At 43.0% G+C, this 19,015-nt stretch overlaps 1 protein-coding gene across 5 annotated transcripts in view; it reads left to right on the forward strand.

The window, feature by feature from the left end:
- The window catches only part of LOC124605465 (protein pigeon), a 498,287-nt gene that overhangs the window by 9,609 nt on the left and 469,663 nt on the right, over nucleotides 1-19,015 (forward strand). Inside the window, exon 1 of one of the 5 annotated variants that reach the window (XM_047137162.1) lies at nucleotides 15,715-15,750. The exons of the other annotated variants lie outside the window; for them this stretch is intronic. Within the exon in view, the coding sequence (XP_046993118.1) occupies nucleotides 15,732-15,750 (19 nt within the window). The 5' untranslated portion in view covers nucleotides 15,715-15,731. Of the gene's footprint in view, nucleotides 1-15,714; nucleotides 15,751-19,015 lie in introns of those variants that run through there. 5 annotated transcript variants of the gene reach the window in all.

Consider the following 19,015-nt stretch of genomic DNA (forward strand, 5'->3'; position numbering starts at 1 on the left):
TTTCTAGTTCATCTCCTTGTCATCCTTGTCATTCTGAAAATGCTTGCAACTCAACAGTTTCTTCAACAACAGAGAGTAAGATATTTCTGGGTGCAATTCCAGGAGAAGGGGGGAAGTGGGAGAAGGCAAAATTTTGGAAATTTCGGTAGTATTATCCTGAAACAGTTTGCCCTTATCAAGTACAACCTGTTACCTGTTACTACTACATCATAACAGATGCTCACTTTTGTGGTGAGGATCTGGTCTTTGCCGTTTTTGGTAGTGGGAATTCATATATTTCCACTGCATGCAGTGCTGTTTAATCACAGTGATGCAATCAGCACTCGTCCATGGTGATTAGGTGGCCAAAGAAGTCATCTGAATTAGACTGACACAGCTGCAACATTTCCACTGCTACCTTGGTTTGGCTGGATTTTTGAATGGGTGTGAGCATTTGAAGAACCCAGCTGGTGGCTGCTTTCATCACACTCAAAGTATTGTGCAAGATGTCAAGATGTGTCCTGGACTTGATAGATCAACACTGTGTTTATTGTGAGTTGCTCGATCTTGCACATCTTCATCTTGGGCCATTCACTGTTTCTATTTTACTTCTTCTTTTCCCAGTTCAGTACACCTTGTTCTTGTTTTCGTGCTTGATCTGCACTCAGTTGTTGAGGGGCTATCTGCTTTGTGGGGCTGCAGTGGGGAGTTTTCCTTGTCAGCAGTGCCCTTAGTGAATAATGGTGTTGTCACAGCCACAACACGTGCTGTCAGTCAGATAATGACATGAAACTTACACAGAATAACATGAGAAGCGAGCCTTTCACCTTGTCCCACTGTAATAATCAGTCCTGGGAAAGGGGCACACTAACACAAAAAAGTACTAACCTAATAACACAATACTAAACATCAATATTATGCACCTCTTCAGATCAAAACTTTACAGTGAACAGAGCATGAATTATCTTATGAGGGGGGAAAAAAAATACATTTGTACCAAAGGGAGAACACAAGGATACATGATCATCATCATCAGTTATCTGCTTTATTAACATGTCCTTTGCCTCTCCATTTTCTGCGATCCATTGCTTCCTTCTTAAGGCTGCTGTATGTTGTACCGTCCATCATGTCATCCAGTATCTGGAATCTCTTCCTTCCTCGCTTCCTTTTCCCTTCTACATAACCTTCTAAAACTGTTTTTATCAGTCTGTCATTCTTTCTTAATATATGCCCAATCCAATTTCTTTTTCTTCTTTTTATTACATCTAGTAACTGTCTTTACTATCCCAGTCTTCTCATTACCTCTTCATTTTTTACTCTGTCCATCCAACTTATTCTTTCCATCTTCTGCCATGTCCAGATCTCAAAAGCCCCCACCCTTTCTCTTGTCTTTTTTCCTCATAGTCCACGTTTCAGCGCCATATAGAAGATCACTCCATACAAGACATTTTATGAGTGTCTTTCTGAGTTCTGTGTCCAGACCGCTACAGAAGATTCTCCTTTTCTTATAAAACACCTCTTTTGCCATTGCTATCTTTGTTTTAATTTCTGTAGTGCACTTCCAGTCGGTGTCTATCCTGCTTCCAAGATACTTAAAATTTTGCACCTGTCGTAGTATTTCTCCATTCAGCATAATTTTTATTTCATTATTTCCTCCTAGTGCCAATACTTTTGTTTTATTTGTGTTAATTTTCATTCCATATTTTTTTCCGTTAGTTGCAATGGTGTCCACCAAATCCTGTAATTCTTTTTCCCCTGTGGCTAGAAGGACCATGTCATCAGCAAATCTCAAACACCCTACTCTTCTTCCTCCAATTTCTACTCCTTTGTCATCTAATGAGCATTGCTCAATCATATTTTCCAAGTAGAGGTTGAAAAGAGTAGGTGATAAACAGCATCCTTGTCTTACTCATTTTCCTAGTCTGATCCAGTCTGTACTTTCTCTTCTCACTTTAACTGAAACTTTTTGATTAAGATATAATGAGTTTATAAGTCTTCTGGTTTTCCAGTCCACTCTCTTTTCCCTCATTATAGTCGCCAGCTTGTCCCAAACCACACTGTCAAATGCCTTTTCTAGATCGATGAAGCACATATATAGGTCTCTTCCTTTTTCAATAAACCTTTCTCTCAAGATTCGTAGGAGCCCTATCGCATCTCTGGTGCCCGTATTCTGTCTAAAGCCAAACCGCTCCTCACCAAGATTCTCCTCCATTACTTTTACAAGTCTTTTATTAATTATTCTTAACATCACTTTGGCTGTATGTGAAATGAGGCTGATTGCCCTGTGCTCGCTGCATTTCTTGGTTCCTTGTTTTTTCGGTAATGGAATCATTACTGTTGTCAGAAAGTCCTCAGGCCATTCACCACTGTCATATATTTTATTACATAACCCCAATATTTCTCTTATTCCATCGTGGTTCAAGCACTTTAGTATTTCTCCCGGTATTGTATCTGTACCTACCGCTTTGCCATTTTTCATTGGAACTATGGCAGACTTTACTTCTTCCATTATGATGGTCGGTCCTTTCTCGTCATCACTTACACTGTTGTGCAATTCAAGTTCCAGAGTTTCTGGTTTGCTAATTGTGTCATATAGCTCCTTTATATATTCTTCCCATCTCTGGAGGACACCGCCACGATCTTTGTACACTACCTCTTCATCTTTACTCAAAATTTCCATAGTAGCACTTCCTGCTCTGTTTTGTTCCCATGTCATAGTCTTTACTGTGTTGTATAGCAAGTCGTATCTTCCCTTCTTCAATTTCATCACATTCCTCTTTTAGCCATTTTTCCTAGCCTGCTCTGTTTCTCTTCGCAGTTCATTATTTAACCTTCGGTATATCTTTCTTGCATCTTCAGTGTTCTTGTTTTTCAATTTTCTTCTCTCCTCCAGCTTGGAAATCATTTCTTGTGTGACCCAAGGTTTTTTTGACCTTTTCCCTTTTACATATCTTATATTTTGCTGTCCTGCTTTAATGATTCCTTCTTTCAGCATATTCCAGTACTCGTTGGCATTATCAGGTGCTTCTTGGTCTCGTAATGTATTTAGAAACTCCCGAGACAGCATTTCTGTAGTTTGTTCTTTGTTGGATCTTATCTTCTCTAAATCCCACTTCTTCACCATGGTCGCCTTCTTCAGTTTTTTCATTCTTATTTCTATTTCTGCCATAAGTAAGTTGTGGTCGCTATTAATATCTGCACCTGGTAATTTGTGCACCTTCTTGATTCCATTCCTGTATCTTTCTTCTACCAGTATAAAATCGATTTGGTTTCTGTATTTATCCCCTGGTGATTTCAAAGTGTAGAGCCTTCTCTTGTGGTTCTTGAACCATGTGTTTGCTGCTATCAGCTGCCTTTCCCTGCAGAAGTCAATTAACCATTCGCCTCTGTCATTTCTCTTTCCAAGACCATGACTGCCTACTATGTTTCCCTCTTTCCCTTCTCCCCTAATGGTGTTTCAGTCTCCCATTACTATTTTGCTGCATTTTTTATTTTCATCCGTTATTCTCTCTATTACATTGTATGTTTCCTCTACAATTTGGTGATCATGTTCTGAAGTTGGCATATACACCTGGACAATCAGCAAATCTCTTTGTGCTCCTTTCATCCTTACACCAATAACCTGGTCATTTGCAGTCTACATATTCCACACATTTAGCCAATTCCTTTGTCATAATCATTCCTACTCCACTAATTCCTTTTACTTCTCCTCCTGAGTAGTAGAATACTGTAACTCTCCATGTCCATTCCATCTTACCTCAGCAACTCCTACGAGGTCCATATGATTCTTTTCCATCTCTCTTTTAAGGTCTTCTAGTTTTCCTGCTTGTAGCAGAGTTCTGACATTCCAGGCATCAATTCTCATTTTGATTTTTTGCCTCCTTTCAAGTTGTCCCCCCCCCCCTCCCCGGAGATCCGAATGGGGGACTATTTTACCTCTGGACACTGATTTAACATGAGAGGAAGCCATTTTTTGTGCATAAAATGGAGACTGCATTATGCAGGGAAGATAATCTGTGGTGGTATTCCGTTGCCTTACGCAGTTCTGGAGGCCGCCCCTAACATGGGATACAGAAGCCTTTTGCAGCCACCCGCTCCGGGTTAGACACTGCATGTGAAGTATAGGTTGGAAAATGAAAGACCCCTAGCCCTCGAAACCTAATAGCGTCAGAGTCGGAAAAGAAAAAGAGCTGGCCAAGGGTGGCCAGATAGGAAAGATAAAAGTGAGGAGCCTGGCATAAGTAAGTGGAAGCAATGACAGGACTCAGCTCGGTGCCCCGTGGTCGCCAGCCACGTATCACTAGGTGTGACTCCCTGAGGGAATGATCATACAATACACCTAACCAAGGCTGACACCTTGCGCTGACTCTAGACAGACAACACAAACGGTAGACACAGTTAATAATAAGGCATTAATAATATTTACACCCAGTAGCAAGACAAAGAAAGCAACAGCAATAAAAATCAAAATTCTGCATAGAACACAATTCAGTCGAACTGAGCACTGCTCTGTAATTCCATGGCTAACTGCAACCTCGTTGTGCTTCTGCAACATAAAACTTGCTTCTGCAACATAAACTTGGCATACTTAGGTAGGCCAGCACGTAGGCACAACTGTTTGCACAATAAAATAACACGAGTCACCACAATACACTGTCTTCCAGTGGCCCCCTCTCCCCCCTCTCCCCCCTCTCCCCCCTCTCCCCCCTCTCCCCCCTCTCCCCCCTCTCCCCCCTCTCCCCCCTCTCCCCCCTCTCCCCCCCCTCTCCCCCCTCTCCCCCCTCTCCCCCCTCTCCCCCCTCTCCCCCCTCTCCCCCCTCTCCCCCCTCTCCCCCCTCTCCCCCCTCTCCCCCCTCTCCCCCCTCTCCCCCCTCTCCCCCCTCTCCCCCCTCTCCCCCCTCTCCCCCCTCTCCCCCCCTCTCCCCCCTCTGCCCCCTCTCCCCCCTCTCCCCCCTCTCCCCCCTCTCCCCCCTCTCCCCCCTCTCCCCCCTCTCCCCCCTCTCTCCCCTCTCCCCCCTCTCCCCCCTCTCCCCCCTCTCCCCCCTCTCCCCCCTCTCCCCCCTCTCCCCCCCTCTCCCCCCTCTCCCCCCCTCTCCCACCTCTCCCACCTCTCCCACCTCTCCGCCCTCTCCGCCCTCTCCGCCCTCTCCCCCCTCTCCCCCCTCTCCCCCCTCTCCCCCCTCTCCCCCCTCTCCCCCCTCTCCCCCCTCTCGCCCCTCTCGCCCCTCTCGCCCCTCTCCCCCCTCTCGCCCCTCTCCCCCCTCTCCCCCCTCTCCCCCCTCTCCCCCCTCTCCCCCCCTCTCCCCCCTCTCCCCCCCTCTCCCCCCTCTCCCCCCTCTCCCCCCTCTGCCCCCTCTGCCCCCCTCTGCCCCCCTCTGCCCCCTCTGCCCCCTCTGCCCCCTCTGCCCCCTCTGCCCCCTCTGCCCCCTCTGCCCCCTCTGCCCCCTCTGCCCCCCTCTCCCCCCCTCTCCCGCACCTCCCGCCTCTCCCCCCCCTTCTCTCTCCCCCCCTCTCTCTCTCCCCCCACCTCTCTCTCTGCCCCCCCTCTCTCTCTGCCCCCCCCCTCTACCCCCCAGATTTTCACTCTGCAGCAGAGTGTGCACTGATATGAAACTTCCTGGCAGATTAAAACTGTGTGCCCGACCGAGACTCGAACTCGGGACCTTTGCCTTTCGCTGGCAAGTGCTCTACCATCTGAGCTACCGAAGCACGACTCACGCCCGGTCCTCACAGCTTTACTTCTGCCAGTATCTCGTCTCCTACATTCCAAACTTTACAAAAGCTCTCCTGCGGAGGTCAGGCACACAGTTTAACTAAGGATTCATCACACTCAGAATTTCTGTCTTGATGAGGGAGTCTTGAGCTTTAATACAAACTGAAATCTGAGTCTTTGTAGCACGTAAATTCATATGGAGTAAGCTTTATCAGTGTCAAACATGACAAGTGTTCAGAAGAGACCTGTGGTTGGAGAGACTTTATGTTTTTAACAGAAAAGATTGACAGGCTGCTTAACTTAACCATAAAATTTCAAGTGCATAAATTTTGTTGTGTGACAGTGTTATTGTCATTTAAAAAAATCATTGTATCTACATCTATGTAGCAAAGTAGCTACTCATAATAAATCGCCTGACAGAGGGTTCAATGAACCACCTTCAGGCTGTCTCTCTACCATTCAACTCTTGAATGGCGTGGGGGGAAAAACAAGTACTTACATTTTTTCGTGTCAGCCCTGAGATTTCTCTTATTTTATGATGATTATCATTTCTCCATATGTAGGTGGGGTGCCAGCAGACTGTTTCCACAATCAGAGCATAAAACTGGTGATTGAAATTTCATGAGAAGCTACAGTCGCAACGAAAATGTCTTTGTTCTAATGATTGTCACTCCCATTCACATATCATGTCTGTGGCACTATCTCGATAATACAAAATGAGCTCCCTTCTTTGAATTTTTTCAATAACCGTCAGTCCCACCTCATTCGGATCCCATACTACACAGTAATACCCGAGGATAGGACGGACAAGCATGGTGTAAGCAGTCTCTTTAGTAGACGTGTTGCACCTTCTAGCTGTTCTGCCAATGAATCGCAGCCTTTGATTTGCTCTAGCCCCAACATTATCTATGTGATTGTTCCAATTTCGGTTATTTGTAATTGTAATCCCTAAGTATTTAGTTGAATTTACAGCCTTGAGATTTGTGTGACTTATCGCGTAATCGAAATTTAGTGGATTTCTTTTAGTACTCATATGGATAACTTCACACGTTTCTTTATTCGGGGTCAATTGCCACTTTTTGCATCATACAGATATCTTATCTAAATCATTTTTCAATTCGTTTTGGTCATCTGGTGATGTTACAAGACGGTAAATGACAGCATCATCTGCAAACAATCTAAGAGGGCTACTCAGACTGCCTCATAGGTCGCTAATATGGCTTAAGAACAATAGAGGATCCATAACACTTCCTTGTGGAATGCCAGATATTATTTCTGTTTTGATCAATGACTTTTGCATCTATTACTATGAACTGTGACCTTTCTGACAGGAAATCACAAATCCAGTCACACATCTGAGGTGATATCCCATAGGCACGCAGTTTGGTTAGAAGATGCTTGTGAGGAATGGTGTCGAAAGCCTTCTGGAAATCTAAAAATATGGAATCAATTTGATATCCTTGTCAATAGCATTCATTCCTTCATGAGTATAAAGAGCTACTCATGTTTAACAAGAATGATATTTTCTGAATACGTGCTGACTGTGTGTCAGTAAATTGCTTTCTTTGAGGTAATTATAATGTTCGAACACAGTATATGTTCCAAAACCCTACTGTAAATCGATGTTAGTGATGTGGGCCTATAATTCAATGGATTACTCCTATTTCCCTTTTTGGGTATTGGTGTGACGTGAGCAATTTTCCAGTCCTTAGATATGGATCTTTCTGTGAGCGAGCAGTTGTATATAGTTGCTAAATATGGAGCTATTGTATCAGCATACTCTGAAAGGAACCTAACCAGTATACAGTCTTGACCAGAGGCCTTGCCTATGTTAAGTGATTTAAGCTGCTTTGCTACACTGAAGATATCTGCTTCTATGTTTCTCATCTTGGCAGTTGTTCATGATTGGAATTCAGGAATATTAACTTCGTCTTCTTTGGTGAATATTTTTCAGAAAACTATGTTTAATAACTCTGCTTTAGTGGCACTGTCATCAGTGACTTCACCGTTGTTATCGCCCTCTGAAGGTATTGATTGCGTCTTGCTACTGGTGTGCTTAATGTATGACCAGAATCTCTTTGGGTTTTCTCCCAGATTCTGAGACAAAGTTTTGTTGTGGAAATTATTAAAAGCTTCTCACATTGAAGCATGTGCTATATTTCAAACTTCTGCAAAACTTAGCAAATCTTGGGGATTTTGCTTTCTTTTAAATTTGGTGTGCTTTTTTCGTTGCTTCTGCAACAGTGATCTGACCTGTTATGTGTACCATGGGGGATCAGTACCATCACTTACTAATTTCTGTGGTATATATGTCTCAGTTGCTGTCGATACTATCTCTTTGTAATCATTCCACATCTTTTCTACACTTACTTAATCAGATCAGGAGGAGTGGAGACTGTCTCTTAAAAAGGCATTAAAGAGCATTTTTATCAGCTTTTTTAAATAAATGTACTTTGCATTTATTTTTTATGGTTGTGGGTATTATGATATTCAACCTAGCAGCAACTGCCTTGTGGTCGCCAATCCCTGTATCCATCATGATACTGCCTATTTGTCCAGTATTATTTGTTGCTAAGAGGTCAAGCCCCCCCCCCCCCCACCCCCCCCCCCCCCCCCCCCCCGTGAACCATGGACCTTGCCGTTGGTGGGGAGGCTTGCGTGCCTCAGCGATACAGATAGCCGTACCATAGGTGCAACCACAATGGAGGGGTATCTGTTGAGAGGCCAGACAAACGTGTGGTTCCTGAAGAGGGGCAGCAGCCTTTTCAGTAGTTGCAAGGGCAACAGTCTGGATGATTGACTGATCTGGCCTTGTAACAATAACCAAAACGGCCTTGCTGTGCTGGTACTGCGAATGGCTGAAAGCAAGGGGAAACTACAGCCGTAATTTTTCCCGAGGGCATGCAGCTTTACTGTATGATTAAATGATGATGGCGTCCTCTTGGGTAAAATATTCCGGAGGTAAAATAGTCCCCCATTCGGATCTCCGGGCGGGGACTACTCAAGAGGATGTCGTTATCAGGAGAAAGAAAACTGGCGTTCTATGGATCGGAGCGTGGAATGTCATATCCCTTAATCGGGCAGGTAGGTTAGAAAATTTAAGAAGGGAAATGGATAGGTTAGAGTTAGATATAGTGGGAATTAGTGAAGTTCGCTGGCAGGAGGAACAAGACTTCTGGTCAGGTGACTACAGGGTTATAAACACAAAATCAAATAGGGGTAATGCAGGAGTAGGTTTAATAATGAATAGGAAAATAGGAATGTGGGTAAGCTACTACAAACAGCATAGTGAACGCATTATTGTGGCCAAGATAGATACGAGGCCCACACCTACTACAGTAGTACAAGTTTATATGCCAACTAGCTCTGCAGACGACGAAGAAGTTGAAGAAATGTATGATGAAAGAAAAGAAATTATTCAGATTGTGAAGGGAGACGAAAATTTAATAGTCATGGGTGACTGGAATTCGAGTGTAGGAAAAGGGAGAGAAGGAAACATAGTAGGTGAATATGGATTGGGGCTAAGAAATGAAAGAGAAAGCCGTCTGGTAGAATTTTGCACAGAGCACAACATAATCATAACTAACTCTTGGTTTAAGAATAATGAAAGAAGGTTGTATACATGGAAGAACCCTGGAGATACTAAAAGGTATCAGACAGATTATATAATGGTAAGACAGAGATTTAGGAACCAGGTTTTAAATTGTAAGACATTTCCAGGGGCAGATGTGGACTCTGAACACAATCTATTGGTTATGACCTGTAGATTAAAACTGAAGAAACTGCAAAAAGGTGGGAATTTAAGGATAAACTGAAAGAACCAGAGGTTGTACAGAGTTTCAGGGAGAGCATAAGGGAACAATTGACAGGAATGGGGGAAAGAAATAAGGGTAGAAGAAGAATGGGTAGCTGTGAGGGATGAAGTAGCGAAGGCAGCAGAGGATCAAGTAGGTAAAAAGACGAGGGCTAGTAGAAATCCTTGGGTAACAGAAGAAATATTGAATTTAATTGATGAAAGGAGAAAATATAAAGATGCAGTATATGAATCAGGCAAAAAGGAATACAAATGTCTCAAAAATGAGATCGACAGGAAGTGCAACATGGCTAAGCAGGGATGGCTAGAGGACAAATGTAAGGATGTAGAGACCTATCTCACTAGGCGTAAGATAGATACTGCCTACAGGAAAATTAGAGAGACCTTTGGAGATAAGAGAACGACTTGTATGAATATCAAGAGCTCAGATGGAAACCCAGTTCTAAGCAAAGAAGGGAAAGCAGAAAGGTGGAAGGAGTATATAGAGGGTCTATACAAGGGCGATGTACTTGAGGACAATATTATGGAAATGGAAGAGGATGTAGATGAAGATGAAATGGGAGATATGATACTGCGTGAAGAGTTTGACATAGCACTGAAAGACCTGAGTCGAAACAAGGCCCCCGGAGTAGACAACATTCCATTGGAACTACTGACGGTCTTGGGAGAGCCAGTCCTGACAAAACTCTACCATCTGGTGAGCAAGATGTATGAAACAGGCGAAATACCCTCAGACTTCAAGAAGAATATAATAATTCCAATCCCAAAGAAAGCAGGTGTTGACAGATGTGAAAATTACCGAACTATCAGTTTAATAAGTCACAGCTGCAAAATACTAACACGAGTTATTTACAGACGAATGGAAAAACTAGTAGAAGCCAACCTCGGGGAAGATCAGTTTGGATTCCGTAGAAATGTTGGAACACGTGAGGCAATACTCACCTTACGACTAATCTTAGAAGAAAGATTAAGGAAAGGCAAACCTATGTTTCTAGCATTTGTAGACTTAGAGAAGGCTTTTGACAATGTTGACTGGAATACTCTCTTTCAAATTCTAAAGGTGGCAGGGGTAAAATACAGGGAGCGAAAGGCTATTTACAATTTGTACAGAAACCAGATGGCAGTTATAAGAGTCGAGGGACATGAAAGGGAAGCAGTGGTTGGGAAGGGAGTAAGACAGGGTTGTAGCCTCTCCCCGATGTTGTTCAATCTGTATATTGAGCAAGCAGTAAAGGAAACAAAAGAAAAATTCGGAGTAGGTATTAAAATTCATGGAGAAGAAATAAAAACTTTGAGGTTCGCCGATGACATTGTAATTCTGTCAGAGACAGCAAAGGACTTGGAAGAGCAGTTGAATGGAATGGACAGTGTCTTGAAAGGAGGATATAAGATGAACATCAACAAAAGCAAAACAAGGATAATGGAATGTAATCTAATTAAGTCGGGTGATGCTGAGGGGAATTAGATTAGGAAATGAGACACTTAAAGTAGTAAAGGAGTTTTGCTATTTGGGGAGCAAAATAACTGATGATGGTTGAAGTAGAGAGGATATAAAATGTAGGCTGGCAATGGCAAGGAAAGCGTTTCTGAAGAAGAGAAATTTGTTAACATCCAGTATAGATTTAAGTGTCAGGAAATCATTTCTGAAAGTATTTGTATGGAGTGTAGCCATGTATGGAAGTGAAACATGGACGATAAATAGTTTGAACAAGAAGAGAATAGAAGCTTTCAAAATGTGGTGCTACAGAAGAATGCTGAAGATTAGATGGGTAGATCACATAACTAATGAGGAAGTATTGAATAGGATTGGGGAGAAGAGAAATTTGTGGCACAACTTGACCAGAAGAAGGGATTGGTTGGTAGGACATGTTCTGAGGCATCAAGGTATCACTAATTTAGTACTGGAGGGCAGCGTGGAGGGTAAAAATCGTAGAGGGAGACCAAGAGATGAATACACTGAGCAGATTCAGAAGGATGTAGGTTGCAGTAGGTACTGGGAGATGAAAAAGCTTGCACAGGATAGAGTAGCATGGAGAGCTGCATCAAACCAGTCTCAGGACTGAAGACCAGAAGAACAACAACAAGAGGTCAAGTATGCTTTCGCAACCATTTATACTTGGAGTGGGCTTATGAACTAATTGTTAAAAATAATTTTCTGAGAAAGCATTCACTACAATTTTGAATGATGTTTTATGCTTGACGCAGGCTTTAAACATATATTTTTTCCAGCATATTGAGGGTAGATTGAAGTCACCACTGACTATAATTGTTTGAGTGGGGCACCTATTTGAAATGAGACTCAAGTTTTCTTTGAACTGTTCAGCAACTATATCTTCTGAGTTGGGGAATTGGTAAAAGGCTCCAATTAATATTTTGGTGTGATTGTCAAGTATAACCTCTACCCATACTATGTAACAGGAACTATCTTTCAAGTATAACCTCTACTCATACTATTTAACAGGAACTATCTACTTCAATTTCACTACAAGGTAAACTACTTCTGACAGTAACTGTATTTAATCTTCTTTTGAGAATACTGTTAGGTTGTTTGAAAAACTTTCGGCTGGTCTTATTTCCAGTTTTAGCCAACTTTCCACACCTATAACTATTTGAGTTTCAGTGCTTTCTATTAGGGATTGGAGCTCTGATTCTTTCCCAACAGAGCTATGACAATTTATGACTACAATTCCTATTGTTGCTACAACTACCTTACTGTCTTTTACCTGCCCCCTTTTAGATGGACACCCTCTCTGTAGTTTCCTGATACCCCCTAACCTAATAAACCACGCAGTTCCTTCCACACAGCCCCCACTACCCGTGTAGCCGCTTCTGTGTGTAGTGAACTCCTGACGTATTAAGCTGATCCAGAAACCCACCATCCAATGGTGCAAGTCAGGGAATCTGCAGCCTACATGGTCACAGAACCGCACGAGCCTCTGATTCACACACTCTGCTCCGCTCTGCACCAAAGGACCACAATTAGTTCTATCGATGATGCTGCAGATGGTGGGCTTTACCTTAATCCCACAAGCAAGACTGGCAGTCTACCAGCCGCCCAAAACCAGAGAGAATCTCCTCTGATCCAAAGCGACATGTCATTGGTACTGACATGAGCCACCTCTTGCAATTGGCTGGACCTGTACTCTTCAAGGCATCCGGAAGCAGCCTTTCCAATGAGTACTCCTGGTATGCACACGGAGTGCACACTGGCTTCCTTCCCCTCCTTGGTAGCCATGTTCTTAAGGGGCCCCATTACACGTCTAAGGTTGGAGCTCCCTGCTACCAGCAAACCCACCCTCTGTGAATGCCCTGACTTTGCGGGCCGAGTGGCTTCCTCTGGAACAGGATGGACGACTGCATCCAGATTAGAGACTTCATCAGCCACAATAAACACCCAAAACCTGTTCGTTAAATGTACCAGGGAGGCCCTACGATTGGCCCCTCGGAAAGTCTTTCGCTGCCTGTCAGACTTTTCGAAAGATCTGCCACTTGACCTAGGGTGAGGGGTCACCTCAGTGCAGGCAGTACCCAGGGCGGCCACAGCAGTGGACCATTTGGGGGACACGTGGGATGTATTTGACGCCCCTCTCATCCCTACATCCCTGCGTCCGACCCCCCCCCCCCCCCCCCACACACACACACACAATGATGCCCCTTGGCAGCTGCCCCATGCCGTGTGACGGAAGCAAACATTGCCTGGAACAGTAAGTGAAGGGTCACCAACTCAGCTCGTATCTGTACACTGTAATCACAGTTCCTATCCATTACTGAAGTCGCTACTGTTTGAAGCTTATAAAAATATATAACAAGTGAATGGTGTACTTGGCTTATTAACAGCAGGAACTCGAGGCGCTCTTTCACTGATGGTCTAACCGACACTGGGGTACACTAAACAAAACAAACAAGAGCCTGTGTGACACAAGGGTCAATACAAGCATCGATAACAACGCCGGTACTGTATGCTACACTGTTATTAAAAATTAAAAATAAACTAGTAACTACACAGATAACTGAAAATAAGTCATTCCTGTTTGAAGCTCCAAAAATATATATAACAAACCAATGGTGTACTGACCTTATTAGCAGCAGGAACGCGACATGCTCTTCTCACTGATGGTCTAACCGACACTGAACTATACCAACCAAAAAAGAATAGTCACCGAAGTTGGAAACAATGCAAGACATTCAACATTTTTGAGTTCAGTTGTATCTGAAAGTAAAAGTAAGTATGATTCAATATTTTCTTTCACATTGATGATTCTTTCATGCATTCTAATTGTTTGCTGTTAATAAAAGTATATTTCGACAGATCCCTAACATCATTGTATTCAGCAAATTATCCAAAATATTTTTGCAATAAAACCTGCTTTTGATGTGCTGTTTTCTTTCCAAATTTGAATGACAAAATGTTGTAACATTACTAGTGAGTGTTATAGAAATTCTGTCATAGAAAATTCCCTCAGCAATAAACTGTCAACACTGCAAAGTATGGTGTATAAATCTTTCTAACATTAGATCCTAAATATGGTAGTGACTTCGTGTTTTTTGTCTTTGAAGTTCATAAGATCCAGATGTAGACTATTTTTATGATAATGTCCCTCATCAGTGTTTTTACGGTCATACACTTGTTCCATTTATTGATACTGTAGAAGATGTAATATGATATACAAATAAACAATAAATCATGCAACAAAAATTAAAATTTTATTTTAAGAATATTGTGTGGCATTACGTTCCATTTCCCAGTACTGCTTCCTGTCTTTGAGTGCATAAACTGTATATTTATTTTAAATTTCAAAGAGATCGGCTATCTTTCTGCCTGGCCAGTACTTAACTTCGGAAAGTGAAAATCTGAATACTTGCCAAACGAACCACTTAAAACTAGAAAATACGCATCCTACTTTTAGAACTTTGAGGAATTGAATGGAAAAGGGGGTAAATCGAGGAAGGTTTGGAAGGAGAGACATTTCACTCAGACCACAGATTGTGAGGGGCATGCCTGTAGTGAGGATGAAGAAAAAGTTGTCATTAAGAATAGGTGATAACTGGAAACACTGTTATAATGAGAAATTTTAAAAGTGAAGCCAACATTGTTCTACACTGATGAGCCATATGATTATGACCACTTGCTTAATAGCCTGTAGGCACTTCAGCAGTGATTCTGTGCGGCATGGATGGGCTCGTGATTTGTGGATGTGGAACGTCTTCGATGTGTTCCGACCAGTTCAGCTCAGGCAAAATTGATGGCTAAAACATCAGGACGAGTTTAGTATCATGCCTGTCAAACCACTGTAGCACAATTCTGGGTTTGTGACAGACAGTTATGCTTCTGCAAGATGCAGTTATGATCTGGGAAGACATCGGGCCTGAAGGGATGCAGATGGTCCTCAGTAATGGGCTCATTGTCCACAGGCATCATAAGGCTGAAGATTATTACTACAGGCCGCACAGAAACTGAGGTGAGTATCCCCCCCTTCGTGTAATACTGCCTCCACTGGCCCGCATCCTTGGTGCAGTGAATATTTTGAGCAGTCGTTCTCTTGGATGACAGGGTATATATAGACCTGACCGTTGACGTCGTGTGCCCAGAAATGGGATTCAGACGACCAGATGGCATATTTTCACAGATTCATAATCCAGTCCTGATGATCTTATGCCCATTGCAGTCTTAATTGACACCATCATAGGGTTAATGTGGGTACGTGGAGACTGTCGTGTTGCGAAGCTCTGAACTGAGTGCTCTGAAACACTTGTGCCTGCACTGACATTGTACTGCCTCATCAGGTCTGCCCAACATCAATGTCTATCATGCTTTAGATAGAGCAAATTACTCTGGCTTTATTTTATACACAACTTAATCATGCATCAGCCTGTTTGCTTTGGTGGTATGAGCCTGCTTCTCTCTCTCTCTCTCTCTCTCTCTCTCTCTCTCTCTCTCTCTCTCTCTCTCTCTCTCTATCTGACGTTCAGTGAGTCTGGGATGATAATAGATAATAGGGAGTGTTAACCTCTCTCTTTTTTTTTTTTTTTTTTTTTTTGTAAAACCTGAGAGCCCTTTTCAGGTGATACAAATTGTTTTAATTTTGCAGGTATCCATTTTGGCCTCTACCATGGTGTGGCAGGAAACTGCAACCCTTTTCATATAAAAGTATTATTTCTAAATGAATCATTTTAGTGTAAGTGGCAGTCAAATGAAAACAAGGCAGACTGTATAATGAGCATGGCATGGATGTTAGTAATGCAGGTAAGTTTGTGTACAGAAGTGCCATCTAATGGGAACCAGGAAGGAACAGGGTAAACATTGAGTACTATGTCATTTGTCTGTTAAATGTGCTCGATGTGAGGTCAGTGAGTTTGGTGTGCATCCAACTTCACTGTGGGGGACAGGAAAGAGAAACAGCAAGACCTGGTGTGTTCTTCTTTTTTTTACTGTGGAGGGCATGTCAGAAAGTGAAATTCATGTCCAAATGTCTGCTGTGTATGATGAACACAGTAAATCACATGTATGTGTTTGTGTGGAATAAATGATTTCGAGAAGGTCTGGTGTCATTGAAAGATGACAGTCAGGTAGAACAGACTCATCATGTCATTACCAGATCTGTCAGTGCTGGTGTAGATGCTACCATCAGAAATGACAGGGGTAGACGCTACCATCAGAAATGACAGGGGTAGACGCTACCATCAGAAATGACAGGGGTAGACGCTACCATCAGAAATGACAGGGGTAGACGCTACCATCAGAAATGACAGAAGGTGGACAGTGGGAGACATAAGGCTCATGGGCATCAGTCCCAGTGTTGCTGTCACTATTATGACAGAGCATATAACGTTCCAGGAAATCTGTGCACAGGGGGTTCCACAGAAGTTGAGCAGAATGTCGACATCATTGTAGCAGCTGGAGCAGTATCGTGATGAAGAATATAGTTTTCTGCCCCATATTGTTGCGGGAAATGGAACATGATGTCATCATTTTGAGCCAGTGAGCAAGCATCTGAACAGATAGCGGGAGCACATGGATTCATCCTAAAAAATCCAAAACAGGGCATGCAACCTCTGAGAAAGTCATACTGATATTTTTCTTTGACTCCAAAGGCTCACTTTTCATTGGCTTTTTGGAACATGGTGCCACAATTAATGCACAGTGCTGTGTGGACACTTTTCAGAAATTGACACACGCTATCAAGTGAAAATGCCCAGGAATGTTGACAATCGGCTTCATTCTGTTGTAAGATAAAGCTGACCGACATGTTGGCAAGGTTTTTTAGACTATGCTGCAGATGTTTTGCTCGGGGCCTTTACACATCCTCCATACAGTCCTGATCTCTTCCCATGCAATTTCCATATTTTTTGAACACTGAAGCAAGAAGTTTGTGGCTGTCAATTTGCTTCAAAGAGGCAACTTCTAGGTACAACGATGGTCCATGGTCCCCTAGGCAGCAGAAGGCATTTTTCCATTAAGGCATTGTCTGTCTTGTCCCACAGGTGGATAAATGTATTAATAGTTTTGGTGTTACTTCTGAAATAATAAACAGTTCACTTACTTTTTTCCCAACTGTCTTGTTTTCATTTGACTGTCCCATATACTGTATAATAGAGGGCCTGATAACCAGGCAGTTTAATCCATTAAAATCTCAATGTAATCCAAACCTCATCATCATCAGGGTTATCAGAAAAAAAACTACCAGCAAGGGGAAAGTAAATATAGGCGTTGGCAGTGGCCTTCTAAAATAGCTATACCAACATTTATTTGAAGTGATAGAGGGAAATTGTGACAAACGTAAATCTGCACCTAATATAAACTTTTCATTTTTCTATAATGAGATATCAATTTCTTAAGCCTTGCACTATCACACTTAGTTCACTGGTTGGCTTAGTGATAACTTAATCAGTTTTTCACTGTTAATGACCTTATCTTTCACTATCTATAAAATATTTATGTAAAATTAATGTAGACGACATGATGGTTTATTGTTGTTGACAGTTGATTAAGTTTTTTGTACCATCTGTTTTCCTACTGGTAGTTCGTCTATATCCAGGAGGCGCTCAACTCTTTCTTGAGTGAGAGCATGGCATGGTGCCCCAAGTCATTGCAGTACTTTTTCCTTTTCTGTACTGTAATCTTACTGTCTGACCTTATCTTTTCTCAAACAATGGAAAATCCTGGATGGAATGTAACAATATTGTGAAAAGGATAGTTGCTACTCACCATATAGCAGAGATGCTGAGTCGCAGATAGGCACAACAAAAATACTGTCGCTGAATAAGCATTCGCCCAACAAGATCTTTTGTCAAACATAGGTCCCTCACACACACACACACACACACACACACACACACACACACACACACACAGCTCGCAAACACGTGACCACAGTCTCTAGTAGCTGAAGCTGCTCTATGAGCAGCAGCAGCAGTGCATGATGGGAGAGGCAACTGGGTGGGGGTAAGGAGGAGGCAGGGGCAGGGAGGGGGAGGAATAGCGGGGTAGGGGTGGGGGACAGTGAAGTGCTGCTGGGGAGTGTGCAGGGATGAAATTGATTTGTTACAAGTCACGCAGTGAGACTGAACCGCAGAGAACAGTCTGTTGTGAAATCGTGAATGTGAGAAAAGTCAGAACAGTGCATTGAGTTTTTATAATATTAATTGCTCTGTTAAGGCTGCTTCCAGTATACTTTCTGGCTGCAGGTGTCTGTTATTGCATTTGGCCCCTCAGGTTGGCAGATTTATCTTTTGTTGGAATGTGAGTGCAAAGTGAGTTTCATAATAGTCATATACATACATCAAGAAAAGTTTTGCATCAGCCCAGTTCCCAGAACTCCTGAAGTTAGACGTCGACTGTGGATATTGTATCACAGACACAGTCCCATTGACTGTTCAGAGATGTCACTAAACCTGCCCAAAGATTTAAAAAACCATGCATGAGCAGTACTTATTAGACGGAAGGGGTCCGACAGCCAATCAGTTCCAGTTATTCCACCAGGAAGGAGGTACATGGATTGTGTTGTCTGTAGTTCAACCATGCCTGGACGGTCAATACCACTGTTTGATCCGTCCGCATTGTTACTTTGCACCAGTAAGGGCTCTCAACAAGGTAAGTGTCCATGCATCTCGGCGTGAACTAAAGCGATGTTGTTTGGACATGGAGGAGAACAAAGAGACAGGAACTGTTGATGACATGCCTCGCTCAGGCCGCCCAATGGCTACTACTGCAGTGGATGACCGCTACTTATGGATTTTGGCTCGGAGTAACCCTGACAGCATGTTGAATAATGCTTTTCGTGCAGCCACAGGATATCGTATTATGACTCAAACAGTGCGCAATAGGCTGCATGATGTGCAGCTTCACTCCTGACGTCCTTGGCGAGGTCCATCTTTGCAACCACAACACCATGCAGTGTGGTACAGATGGGCCCAACAACTGCTCAGGATTGGCATCATGTTCTCTTCACTGATTAGTGTTCCATATGCCTTCAACCAGACAATCATCAGAGACGTGTTTGGATCCAACC

This window comes from Schistocerca americana, chromosome 3 (genome assembly GCF_021461395.2).
Source record: "Schistocerca americana isolate TAMUIC-IGC-003095 chromosome 3, iqSchAmer2.1, whole genome shotgun sequence".
Lineage (NCBI taxonomy): Eukaryota > Metazoa > Arthropoda > Insecta > Orthoptera > Acrididae > Schistocerca > Schistocerca americana.